The 14282-nt window shown below is 39.8% G+C and overlaps 1 protein-coding gene across 1 annotated transcript in view; it reads left to right on the top strand.

Moving 5' to 3' along the window:
• Positions 1 to 14170, top strand: part of LOC112565723 (synaptotagmin-7-like) — an 86757-nt gene extending 72587 nt beyond the window's left edge. The window contains 5 exon segments of the mRNA XM_025241390.1: positions 1837 to 1893; positions 1896 to 2226; positions 5624 to 5793; positions 6046 to 6160; positions 8320 to 14170. Coding sequence (XP_025097175.1) covers positions 1837 to 1893; positions 1896 to 2226; positions 5624 to 5793; positions 6046 to 6160; positions 8320 to 8624 — 978 coding nt within the window. The 3' untranslated portion in view covers positions 8625 to 14170.
• Positions 14171 to 14282: the final 112 nt, after the last annotated feature.

The raw sequence follows: 14282 nt of genomic DNA, 5'->3' as shown, positions 1-14282 counted from the left end.
CCAGCAGCCAGGTAGCCAGGCCACCGACACTCATCGGTCTGTCCTCGCCCTCAGTCGTAACCCGAGACACCGCAGCTGCCGCACTTACTTTGTGTAATCATTCATCTTCTCTCAAACATAAACTTAACCGGGTTTAGCACAGGTATGCAAGCTGAGGACCCTGTCAAAACTGTGAACATGGATTGTATCGATCCTCCCCCTGTACACACATCATCAGCCCCGTGAAACAAGTAGCAGTCGCTCACGTTGTTGACAAACGGCTTACCTTTCATCCAGTCCACGGCTCCGATATCAGTTCTCATTTGTACTTGACATTTCAGTGCCTGTAGCTTGGACATGGCGGCTGTGTGAGCATCTATCCCTAATTAACCTTACAAGTGCACTTGGTCTTAATTATGTGCTAATCAAACACATATGTAGATTTCTAGTGCTGTTCAGTTCATGTTCACACAACACGAGGACGATGGTGAGGAAAACAGTTTTTGTCGATACTTTTATGTTCTGTAAGTTATGGCTGCAAACAAATTCATGTTTGTAATGTCAGTCTGGTAATTTCATTAAAAACAGACTTAAAATGGATTACGCTTTAACATGGTAACTTTTTCATCCTTTTAATGTAGGGTGATTATTTGAGGAGAAAGAAAGTTTAAATGGATTAAGTCTTTAAAAACACTTTAGCTGATTGACCCCTTGTGAGGGCCAGGAGTGTTTCTTGCTTCTCGCAAACACGCTCGTTCTATTTTGAGGAGGTTTAAAAGTTTATGTTTCTGCCAGTAAACTAGACTAAAAATAGGATAACAGTAAGAAAAGGACACTGAGGATAACTTGAGAGAATGCAAACAATATGATAGCGCTGGTGCAATCAAAAGGAAAATAATTTGTTTTCGCATTTCCCACCTGGTGTCAGAATCATTTGTTTTCTTTCCCTTTTTTTCTACGACCTTCGTTTGGAAACTGCTTGTGAGACTTGGACATTATTTGTGAGACTTGGACATTATTAGTGACACGTGGACATTATTAATGAGACTTGGACATTATTAATGAGACGTGGACATTATTAGTGAGACTTGGACATTATTAATGAGACGTGGACATTATTAGTGAGACTTGGACATTATTAGTGAGACTTGGACATTATTAGTGAGACTTGGACATTATTAGTGAGACTTGGACATTATTAGTGAGACTTGGACATTGTTAGTGAGACAGGACAGGACTGGTGCCAGAGTCTGGGAGGACGAGGTCGTGGTGGTGGAGGTAGGAGGCGACTTCCGCAAGACTGGCCCACAGATAGCGTGCCTGGTGTTTGTAGGGGGCGCTGCAGGAAGATTTGCTGGACCTTACCTAATCATAAATGACGTTGATCTCTTCTCATTGCTCTCCTCGCTGTCTGGCCTCGCGGGCTGTAACAACAATTTGCAGCCAACGAGCACCAGTTACACGCCATTCAATCATTATGGGAGATGCCTGCACCAAGTCGATAACTCTCCAATACTCTCTAATCACCATGGTGATTTATTCCTGCAGTTGCTTCTCGCTGGTTTGCTTCTTTTCTTTCCGATATCGAGTATATGTGAGTTAATGTGTCCATTTGGAAGTTCAGATTCTTTTTCTTCATCTTTTCACTGTAGTAGGCATTATCAGTAGTAGCAACCAAAAGAAATCATGGGCATGCGCACTTTTAATTCTAATTAAAAAAACCGGGTGATGAAAGAAAGATGTTGCACCCTGATGTTATTTAGTTCCTACAATTATCTATTTTGTTTTTGTCCCTACTTCCGGTATGCTACAGTCTCACTCTCCCCTCTCATTCCTCACCTGTTCCTTTGTCTGCAGGGTGTCAGCCTCAGTAGTCAGAGTCGGTCAGCATCGGAGGAGGACCGTGAGGTGGTTGACGGGGAAGCAGCATGTGGCGGAACGTCAAGTCCATCGCCACCATGCTGATGGAGGATCCGGAAGTGGTGGAGGAGCGGGCCACCGGGCCCATAGTGGAGGGCGTGGACTTCAAGCTGGGCCGCATCCAGTTTGGCCTCATGTACGACTTTCAGAATCTTACCTTGACCCTGCGCATCATCCGGGCCGTCGACCTCCCGGCCAAGGACGTGACCGGCACCAGCGACCCCTACGTCAAGATCCTCCTGCTGCCCGACAAGAAGCACAAGCTGCTCACCAAAGTCAAGAAGCGGAACCTCAATCCTCACTGGAACGAATGTTTCCTGTTTGAAGGTGAGGTGGACATCCATGTATGTTCGTGATGTCACTGTTGTTCTTGTTCTACATGTTCTTGTTAATTTGCAGCTTGAAAGTTGAAAATGTAGCTCGGAAAGGTGTGTTTACTCAAAACTAGTATTTTCTACTAGCACCCCAGTCATTTGAAAATAAGTGCTTTGTGTACACCTGTAAACAGCTAAGAAACTGATGTATTTCCTTGAAGTACTGAGCTACGGTTACATTTCTGTTGTTTTAAGATCACGACATTTTTATTACAGCAAATGTATTTATAAGAAAAGTCTGTCGGGGACAAAAAGTAGACAAGAATTAAGGGGAAACTGTGGCCGTCACTGTTGTTGCTATAAATGACATCCCACTGATGGCCCTATATCCAGATCTTGTTGCCTTTAATGAGCACTTAGTGGCGCAGTGGTAAAAGCACCTGTCACTATGGTGAGAATCGTGTTCGTGGGTTCGAATCTCGACTCCCATGCTCCTTTCTCTGGATGCGATTCCTTTTTGCAGGATCGTCTTTTTCTCCAGATACTGCAGTTTCTTCCACTCTGTGTATGCTTTCGTGTCATCTTATGTGTGAGTGTGTTGGGGGATGGTGCAAATGATAGTAAGAGCCTTTCGATGCTTGCGTGTGTTCTTAGCTTTTATGACCATAATGTGAAATAAAGCAAGAGACTGGGTGGCGCAGTGATGTGTAACATGTTTTCCATAAAGTGGAAGCAGGAAAAGCAGTTCCTTGTAACATGAAGCGGGCGACTGACTGGCGGAGTGATACTTGTAGTCCCGGGTGTGAGGAGTGTTCAGGCCTCATCTACACAGTCAGCATCTTCTTGCTGTTTGAAATGTTCACATCCCTGGTGACTACATGATAATGTTCTAGACAAAATACCGTCTGTTACTACAGTCTCTTGTGAAAAGAAATCACATTACAATATCACATATACAATGTTGTAAAACTCAGTTGCACATTAAACACAAAGAGTCACACACGAACATGCATACACACACTCAAACATGCATTGCAGTACAGTTTGACATCAGCAGCAGAACCTTTAACATAGAGGCTTGTAGTTTTGTTTTGTTTTATTGTAACTGCACAGATTGCTGCTAATATATGCAGAAACCGTTTAATTACCCATGTTGCTTTGCATTCCGAAGGATTACTCAGATATGCAAAAAACATTTCACTGCCCAGTGCAATACAAGACCTTCCCTGAGGGTAGCATCTACCAATGTTGTGACCATTTTCATCTGTAGAGTGACTGATGGCAATTGACTTGCGGGTTTTCTGATTCTTCATAAGATTTTGTAAATCTGATGTGACTGTGCGAACATCTGTGGGATGTTGTGTTCCTCAAACTTATTTTGTTCTGCTTCCTAAAGCTTAGAGACATTTGCTCACACATCCACTGTTATTGTAAGAGTTGTAGTTACGGTGATGATGTGGTGGTGGTAGTTGTGGTGGTTAGTCGTAGGGGGGAATACGATGACGATGTCTAGTGCTGAGGATGTCGACTGGACTGTCACATGTGGAGGTGGCCATGCATCATCTCACCTCCCTCGTCTCCCCCGTTGCCTCCCTCTGTCCACACCACGAGTAATGAAGCCTTGGCCTGGGAGGTCAGCCATAAGCTCCTTTATCAGCCAGCCACTGAGCATCTCCCCCCGCAATCTCCAGTGTAGAGCCTGAATAAATAGCTGTGCAGCCTGTGTACAACCATGAAGGCCTCCGTCCTCAAGCTGGTGCCATCTGGTTACCATGACAACGTCGATCACTAGTATCAGCTTGGCGGTTCGCACAGTCACGCTTGAGCACAAGTTTGAATATCACGGGAGGCAGTTGTGTATTTTTATGCTGTGTAGACCATTTTGATCTGTCTTGATTTCTGGGGGGACAAGGGGAGGAGACAGTTGAGCGCTTGTATGGTTCAGGGTGTCAACAGTCTGGGGACGGGAGAAAACCCAGTCTTCAAGGCAACACGAGTGCAACATTTTTTTTGATCAGGTTAAGTTCATATTCAAAGAATAATTCCTAAAATATGAGCACACAGGCTTAATTTAAAGATATAAGCCTTCAAACATCGGCATTCTGTAGGAAAGCTTAAGAAAACTAATCTCCTATAATAGAGATCGAGTTCCCTTGACTATGACTAGGAACATCTGCCCCTCCGTCTGCGTGCGTGCATCAAAACATGTATGATGTGTGTGTATGTGTGTGTGTGTGTATGTGTGTGTGTTCGCTTGCATGTAGATATGAGGAAATATCGTGCCAAGAGTTTTGTGACAGTTGCTATCAGAATGTGTACAAAGAATATCAATGCCTCGCGTCTCTTTGTGTCCCTACTGCCGCCTGTCGCTGCCAAATGTCAACCTGCTCCTGTGTTGTTTATGTCTGCGTGCCACAACATTTGTTTTGCGTATTTTCAACGATAGTCTCATTATGTTTTATGTAAGACACTAGTTTTGCCCCAACTTCCACTTCTGCCCAGCTTGCTATAAAGACAGTCAGCCAGGAAGTATGCATCTGCATCTGTCCCCGACAGCTTCGGCACTCCTCTTGAACCCCTGCCCCACTTCTACGACTGTATCGACCTCTCTCTCTCCTACCCCGCCCTGCTTCTCTATACCTACAGAGGCGGACTGGTAACGCCCATGTCACTGAGACTGTGAGATTGGTGGCTTCATGAGTCTCTTACCAGTTTTTGGTTTTTTTTTGGCACGTGGGTACTGTCGATCCCTCCATCCTCTCGCCCTATACACCATGTCACCCTACTCCAGTGTTTATGCTCTGTGGTTGTGTGTAGTGATGTGTGCATGTATGTGTGGATGTGTGTTCAGTAGGGACTGTGTTTGTGTTTTGCACGTCCATGTGGGTGAGAGAGATCAGTCAGCTCATTTGTCAGAATAACTGTTTTCATGCAAAAGGTTAATTAAATAAATCAGTCAATGACTGCTCTGGAGCCGATGCTTTATCAAGTTTCACATGGCTTCTCCCAGTAATTTCAATTACATCCATCAAACTGTAATGCCCTGATCCGTGGTCTGGTTTTTATCATTAGTATAATTCTGATGAACTTACCACCCCAACTTCTGATAGTCGATTTACAAAGCTTGTAACTAGAGTACATGTTGTGGAAATGTTACACAAGGAAATGTGTCATAAATTTTTGTGTACTTGTTCTACGAAGTCTTCATCAGTTATGTTTATCCTGTGTTCATAGGAGTCTACAGTGTTGCATAAAATGATGATGATGATGATAAAAGTAAACAAAGATATGGTATATAATGTACCTACCATGGATCAAAGTTCTGAATGATATGAGCATAAAATGGCAGCGTGAAGGCCTCTCTGTTGTTAGTCAAGCATTACAAAGTCCTTTCTGATTTGGTTATTCAGGCTGGCCTCACAACAAGCTGCTGGAGAAGACCCTGTACTTGCAAGTTATTGACTATGATCGCTTCAGCCGAGACGATCCCATTGGGGAGACATACATTCCACTGAACGAAACCGACTTGTCACAGTCTCCTGTTGTGTGGAAATTTCTGCAACCATGCAAGGACACTAGGGTAACAAGAATATAGAGCAATGAAGAAGATTTAGCCTCTTTGTTCCACTAATGTGTCAGTAATTCAGTCTGTACTTAATTGTGTTTTGGACCTCCCAGAATTTCAGTATTTCTGTTGAAGCAAAGCTTGTCTGGGTCCATCAGCTACATCACTGTAACGTCTATTTTTAGACTTCATCTAGAAATGTAAATAAACATACATTAACTGTTGTTGGTAGTGTCAAGAAGTCATTTCTATTATTTTCTCAATCAGGGCAAGCTGGGAGAGCTACTGTTGTCACTGTGCTATCAGCCCAACATTGGTCGGCTGACTGTGATCGTGATGAAGGCCAAGGAACTCAAAGCCAAAGATATTACCGGCTCCTCAGGTGAGTGGCCTGATCCTGTGATAAAGTGGGTGCCACTGTAGATTGTTATGTATGTCATCAAACGTTCTGTGTAGTTTCTTGGATTGTGGCTTATTATGTGCTATCATACTATAACTCTGCAGCTGCATCATCCATTTGTCATCGTTCCACATTTGTCTAGAAATCCTGCTGTCAGACAGCTGAGTCTGTGAGTCTTCTATATGGTGCCATTTACATTTTTTCTGATTTGCGGTTTAGGCTGCTTGCCAGCAGTCTAGGTGGTCGATGATTTTTCACATATATGATATATTTACTGAGTTTTTATATCAGCTGGGAGATAAATGGTTCTGTGAAGAAGGCAGCAACACAGATGTTGTTGGATGGCACACCAAAGAATTTTAAAACAGTTTGCTGTTGAGGCACCAAGCGTGCTGTTTTAAAAGCAGACCCATCTTATAATGTGACCTGTCATATAATATGACCCTTTTTATAACCTGACCTGTTCCATTTGTCTGCTCCGAGATTTGATGCAGCATTGTGCATCCTTTAAGTTGACACATGCATGAAAATGATAACTTTGAGCTGGCAGATTAAATGTCATACCTTCACTATTATTGAAACTTGATAACTGCAGCTCACAGCCTATTATGCGATCAGTTTCAGCTAATTAAGGTCTGTGTCTGTGTGTGTGCATGTGTGGTGCTTGTGCCTGCATGCGTGTGTATGCTGAAATGCACAGCCACCTATAAGATTACTGTGGGAGAGTACAAGTTGAACAGACCCTTTTGAAATCAGGGGGTGAAATTGTGTATGAAATAAATCACTGCATCCATGTACATTTAATACTTTACACCAAAAAGAAGGCAAATCATTAAATAACTTAATTGTCTTGTATCTATCACATATTGTCATCAAAATGGTAATTAAGAAATATTAATTAATTTCTAGGAAAGAAAATCTGAGACAATCTTAGGAGTAATCAGTGTTCACAATGATTTTGTCTATAATTTTAACATATGGTAAAACCTAAAGGGATCAGAATAAGTATATCATGTAAGAGAAACTGTAAAAGCAGCTGCTGCTCTCTTGTAGACCTGTAATTATTGCTGGAGATATTTCTCTTCTCCATCTAGTTTCAACAGCATGCAACACCTAAGAGATGGAAATGTTGCATGATCTGTCATCTGTGTTATGCTACTGATAAGAAATGTTTGATGACTTTTCTTTATAATAATTTTTGTCATTTTCATAACGTGCATTTCAGGATGGCTTAGGTTTAAACCACGATTAAAATCATCTTTGAGTGGTAGGTTTTCCACCTGTTGGAGAGGCTTTCACACTCTTCTGAATAGAGAAAACTGGTGGAAGGTTGTACCACAAAATCACTTGCCAAATCACTTGCTAGCCTATGGTGTGTCTCCCCTAGAAAAGTACAGTGCACTGTTTCTGTATAAAGAAAATGTACAAGCAACTCTTTACAGTTTGTCCTGTTTTCCACAGTACTTGCACACTCTTGATGCTTTTTAAGTTTCATTTGCCATTTTGTATTACCTATGGGAGGTCTTATCCTAAAGCATTAAAATCTTGTTTTCTGTCTCTTCACCTTCATAATAATCACCTTTAAAAATCTACTTGTACACAAAATTGTCTTTTATCCCTTGTTTCTCATGGGAAATTATTTGGTTATTTGAAATAGTTTGGGAGGTTTTTCAAGTTTTGGTTTCATTCATGGTTCAAAGACAAACCGTTCAAGCCAACATATAGACTTGGAGCTTTATGCAATGTTGAAAATAGAGAATTTATTGATGTGAATCATGTCAGTTTTTATGAGCCTAATTAGCAGGTAATCTCAAATATTCATTCAAAATTTCTTTTTATGTGTTTGGAAGACATAACTAGAAAAACAAATGTAAGCAATGCACAAAACCTTGAAAACAACTGTCATAAATTTCAGAGGCAGGGACTGACCCAGCAACTATAGAGATGCATATGAAATGCAGCAACACAAGTCTTTCTGTCAAATACTTTTTATTCAAAGTGTTTTTTTTAGTCACTGGAGGTAAAATAAGTTAACTACTTTAATTATTTTGATGGTCCTGTGTTTCATGTGCTTTCCTTACATATTGTATGCATCACTGACAGTGCGTTAACATGTTTATTTTATTTTTATTGTTTTGCAGACCCTTATGTCAAAATATGGTTGCATTTTGGTGGAACAAAGATTGAGAAAAAGAAGACCAGCATTAAAATGCGCTCATTGAACCCTGTCTACAATGAGAGTTTCATCTTTGAAATACCCTGGGAGAAGATCCGTGAGGCAATGTTAGAGGTCTCGGTGATGGACTTTGACAAACTGGGACGCAACGAGCTGATCGGGAAGGTGATACTGGGAAGTCGGAGTGGTCCCATGGAGACACGACACTGGAATGACATGATCTCCAAGCCGCGCCAGCAGGTGGCACAGTGGCACTTACTCAAAGACTGAGGCTAGTTTCGTTAAACCAGTGCTGCACCTTAACCTTGGCAGATTTCTCAAAGCTTCTCATGGGATGGCTTGTTGTCTGGTGCTGAAGCTGAGATGGAGGCTAATCAACTTTGTTGTTAGTTGTGGGGCTGTGTTCAGGCCAGGATCAAGGTGCTTCACACAGAGTATGTTCTGTGCACAGACTTAGATACAAAGCAGTATATGAGTGTTCCATAGCCTGAGCCCCTTCTTATGCACGTAGACTTTTGTGTTAGGCCTTCACACCACAGGGCATAGACAAAGTCCATTGGGGCAGAGGTCATTTGCAGAGATTGCTCAGCTGAAGTAGTCGAGTGGAATTTAATGAGACGACTCATTCTGAATCATGACACATCTAGCCCTGTCTCTTGTGTGTCTTGTGCAACGTAGCCTTTACTCATTAACATGACATCCTTTAGTTTCAGATATCTAGTGCATAAAAAAAGATACATTTAGTTCTAGTTATGTGATACTAATTTAACTCCCAGATACATTTTGGAGATAGTGGTACATTATTTAAAAAGTAACCATTCATCAACATATTCAAAAGTAACCATTTACTGCCCTATAAAATATCAGATTATACTTAGATAAAGTAGTGTTGCTTTATTGACAGCATGAGTCACAAATGAAAATCCAGCCTAAATAACGTATTTCTGTTTTACTGAAGCAATGCAGCCAGTTGATGTAAATTTAAATAATGTTGTTAACACTGCTGATAATGTTTTACTGTAAATTATTTATCTCTAATTATAGAAAGATGATAAAGGCCAAGTAAAAACTTAAGTAATGTTAGGTTATAAAAAAATGCCCTAACCAGTGACAGTAGGTACTGTTTTTAGCGAAGGTTTTGGCTAACGACAGAGTCTACGCCATTTGCAGATTGCTAGCTTTGATTGCAGAGTTAACTCACAGAAACTGAAGAGCAAAGCAGTAAAAAACAATGGCAAGAGTTCAGCTGAGTGACAGAGAATACATCATCTTGATAGGCAAATTACTATTGCATTAATCCTCACCCACGGTGCACTGGCAATAAGCCATCTTGTTGACTCTGTCCTCAGAGGTCATCCATCATGCATTCATCAATGCCAGACTTCTCATTTTGCTTGTGAATGTCTGGACATTCTTCAACTTTCCAGACAAAGCAAAGCCCATGTCCAGACAACTAGGAGATGTGTTTGTAGCAATATCAAGCAGTGACAAATGGTTTATTTCATATTCATGAGTCATGCATGTGACACAACTTTTTCACTGAAGAGTGACACCAAGACTGTGTTAGTGTACCAAGTTGCGTCCACATACAATTACCATTACACTAGGCGATTAATTACACTCTATCCACAGTGCTTGTGCCAAAGTTGCAAGCATGATGGTCCAGTTCAAAAAAACAGTTTCTCATCCAATCCATGCCATGTCCCTTGTGATTCAGTGCGCGATGAACTTGGAGAGATTTGTACTTCATCCTACACGCCAGCCCCATCCTCTGTAGCCTCACCTAAGCATGTGTACTTAGTCTTCTTCCAGATTCAGTAAGTCTTGAGGAGACTGCAGGCAGAAGTGAGGTGGGGATGGCTGCAAGCAGAAGTAATGATGCAAGCAGTGGAAGGGGTGATATGCAGTATGAAGAGGAAGAAGATTTCTTGTGTAAAGACATGTAACCATTGCATCCAGGGGTGTTCTAGTACTCAACTGTCTTGCATGGAAGTATCAGCACAGAAATGAATCAGGTTGTACAACGTATGAGGACCACCTGCATTGCATTTCACACATCCTTCATGACTGGAACATTTACTTGCATTCTTCACTAGACAGGCTCTGTTGTTGATGGAGATGTTTGTGAAATGATCATTTCATATTGTCTCATCCATACTCCATGGTTACTCATGCTTACTTAATCATATGCATTTGTGGAAGATTGTTGAAGTTTGTGAAGAGACTTTATATTTGCTTGACCCTTTACAAAAATGTAAAAAATCCACTTGATAGGAAATGCAACCCACAACAGACTCATCACATCAGCAGTACTCAAGCATTTTGGTTCTTACCCTGAAGCATAGAATAAGCAGGCTGATACAATACATGATACTCTTCTGTTTATATCTTGTGTTCCTAAGGTTGGCCCTCAGTATGCTTCTTAAAATGTGATAAAGGTGGGGGACCATGGTTTCTCCGCTGCAGAAAGAAGGAAGGATCCAGACAATGGACAACTTATATTAGAATAATTCATTTATTTTAGTTTTCTTTATAACTTGCAAGTTTGCATAAAAAATGTAAGATTGGGATCTAGGTGTAGTGGCAACAACATGAAAAATATTTGTACTTTCTTTTTGATAGGAGGGAGAGATATATGTATTAACAAATGATATACCAGGAATAACAATCTGTCAGCTGTTTCCAATTCTTGTTACAATATTAACAAAATATTATTGCTAAATAATGCATCCTCTTTTATGTAAAAGTTACATTTACTCCTTGCAAAATGAACCCAGTTTTGTTGTGAAGAATTCCGAGTCCCTATATTACATTCAATTTGGAACAAAATTAAGGTGATCTATTCCATATTTGTCTTATCTGTAACAAAGACCAAATTTTTACTGAAATGTTCATATTCATGCATATGCCTTGTATGAAACAGTAGAGAAATCGTATACAAGCATATGTGTGTGATATGTGTAGGGGAGCTGTTGGGTCAGGAGGAGAAAAAAGGGGTTAGGATATGGTTACAATAAGGTAAAATTATGTCAGTGCTATTCTGTTTCCCAAATATTGCAATAATATTGAGGTTTCCATGTTGGTTCTGCTGTGCTTAGTTGGTCTCTCTGCTCTGCAGCTGTACACCAAGTCAGCCTAAAGACTGTGCACATGCATGTAGACTGGAAAACCTGCAGATAAATTACAGCATCTTTACAGTAGCATCATTAGAAGGTGTAAAATCTCAAAGCGTGAACCTGCTACCTTCTATCTGCTGTCAACAGATTCCAAGCCATGGCATCACTTTCACATTACACGTTACAGTGTGTAGATATATTCCATACTTTCATAAATTCCTAACATTTTTTATTTTAAAATATTTCAGAATATCCTATGATTCACAAGAATACTGTCACTGGAGAGAATATTCAGTTCCAGATCTTAATGCCAATAGGTTTAGAAAAGTCAAAATTTTTATTTAATTTTTATTTTTAACATGACTACATGCAGGCCCCTTTGAAATGTTAGTGGCTATTTTTCATACAGTTGCTGGTGGCTATTTTCATACAGTTCAGCTGGTTTGTCAAACTCATGCATGCTGGGGTACATTTTAAACTACAAGTTTATGTCATGATATATATAATGTCAACTTGTTTAACATATTATATATATAAATGTAATGGCATGTAAAGTCATGTCTAAAACTTGTACCAGATTTTTGAGCTTTGAATTTTGTTTTACAAAACTTAATAAGCAATATTTTTTAATTTTCTATGATCAGTCAGTCATACAGCTGGCTGTAAAAGTCATTTGGATGTTTTAACTGTGTGTGATGGGATGGGTGGGTGGCTGGGTTGACAAGTTCATTGCAATTAGTGATTCTAATCTGTTTGGTCCTAACTGCATTCTTATGATCTTGACAATTATTTTCTGATTTTTATTTAAATAACATTTTTTCTGTTTAATCACACATTCAAAATAATTTGTTGCTGCATGAAAATAATTCATTTTATGCCAAATGCAGAATGTAACAATATCAATCTTTTGTTGAGGTAAACAGAAATCTTTTATTATTTTCTTTTAGGAGTTTCTAGCAAAACACTTTCTACCTGGTTGTTGATCAACGTGTCATCAGGTACTTATTACCATCTGACTGAAGTGAAAGTTTGCATAGGTTTCTGTGGTTTAGAACATTCTTGAATAGCTTCAATAATTAGCAAGTCATTGAATATATTTATTTACAATACCAATAATAACAAAGCTCCTTTCATGTTCTGCTAGGGGATGAAAGCAATGTTTGACATATACATATTTCATTCTTCTGGTGCCATGACTTCAAGTCAAAGCCTCTCATTGTCTAATATCACCAGCACCTCGCATTCTCGTTGTGTCTGTACTTTCATCCATAGCCCTACATCTGGTGGAAGGTGAATAGCCTTGTGGTTTGAGTACCTTTTTTGAGGCCAGAGGCATGCACACTATCCCCACTATATGGTTTGATACTTTGGTGAACCTCAAATCGACCCATCTGTAGCATGGGAACCTAACCTCGTAAAAGGGTAGGGAAAGACAGACAAGGAGAGGAGCTTTGAAGCCCTCACAAAAATTCTGACCTTAAGATAAGTGTTGTCTCTGACATCTCACTCCCCAGTGACAGGTTGTAGGATTACTTTCACCTAATCTGTCTCTTGCTGCCTGATCCTACTTCTCCATTTCGTATTCGGAACTCTCTCCTGCAATTCTCATCTTGCCTACCAGTAATCTTTGCCAAATGTTGAAAAAGCTACCAAAAAAGAAAAAAAGTGTCTCCCTATATTTATATCTCTGTGAATTTGTGTAATATACTTCAGGCTTTTAAAAAATATTTGTTGAGCCTGCTACTGAAAAAAAGTGAATGGCATATTTACTCAAAGAAAGGTCTAAGTATCAACACTTCCTTCCACCCCTTACCCAGCTTTCCCTCCCCACCAAACAAACAAACTGTTGCATCAGTCATTCAGAATGATGCTTCTCATCCAATCATTTACAACAAATAAAGCCTTATTAAGCATGAGAGCTAGTCAAAATGTCACTAAACTAACATTTGGCTGTCATGTACTTATAGGTCATCTTAAGCCAAAATGCATTCGCTGATTTACACATCAAAAATAGTGACAATGAAGAAAGAACATAGCTGGTGTCAACTTCATTCCAGCAAAATATCACTAGGCATGAGTTAGCCTGCAGATGATCTGAACAAGTTAAAGAAGTGTGTGTTGTCATGATAACCTTAATATTAATTCTTATATATTGTATTAGGTCCATCATGTGCATGCATTTGATATACACACATTCTTAGCTTTGAAAACTGGGCAGGTGGGTTCAAGCATGTCCTTATTTGCTGTATAAAATGCATCTGATGTTGAAGATAACACACTTGCTGCAGTAGGACAGAAACAACGTAAAATTGAAGGGGCATTCTTGTTTTTCGTTAAAAAGTGCTTTTGAAATGTCCAGCCATGAAATATTATTTCTTAGTGCTGCTAACATTAGATTGTATAGATTGTATGTGATATGAAAAGAGCAAATATAATTATACTGGGAAATACATTCTTGTACAAAGTGCATGTTCATGTTGTGAAGCAGCTTAGAATTCAGATGTTACTTATGACACAACACACTGTGTGTGAAAGCTGGTGTATATGATGCTTGCAGGTGTAAATATTGTATCATATCGGTGTGCATCCAGTGTGTAGATACATTTTGTACACAGTCTTAGTATACATCTTACATGAGAATCACAGTGGTGTTATGTGTCTGTCTAAAAGCACAGATAATAAAAATTGCAATGAGGAAAAGTACATGGTTTCTGTGCCTAGCATTCATATAAAGTGTGATTTTCTCATCAACTCATTCACTTTGTAGCATATGCACACATTTTTGTCATAAAGATGGGCATTTTACAAATAA

Source organism: Pomacea canaliculata, linkage group LG6 (genome assembly GCF_003073045.1).
Source record: "Pomacea canaliculata isolate SZHN2017 linkage group LG6, ASM307304v1, whole genome shotgun sequence".
NCBI classification, from domain to species: domain Eukaryota; kingdom Metazoa; phylum Mollusca; class Gastropoda; order Architaenioglossa; family Ampullariidae; genus Pomacea; species Pomacea canaliculata.
Note: the sequence above shows the minus strand (reverse complement) of the source record. Positions and strands in the feature narration are given on the sequence as shown.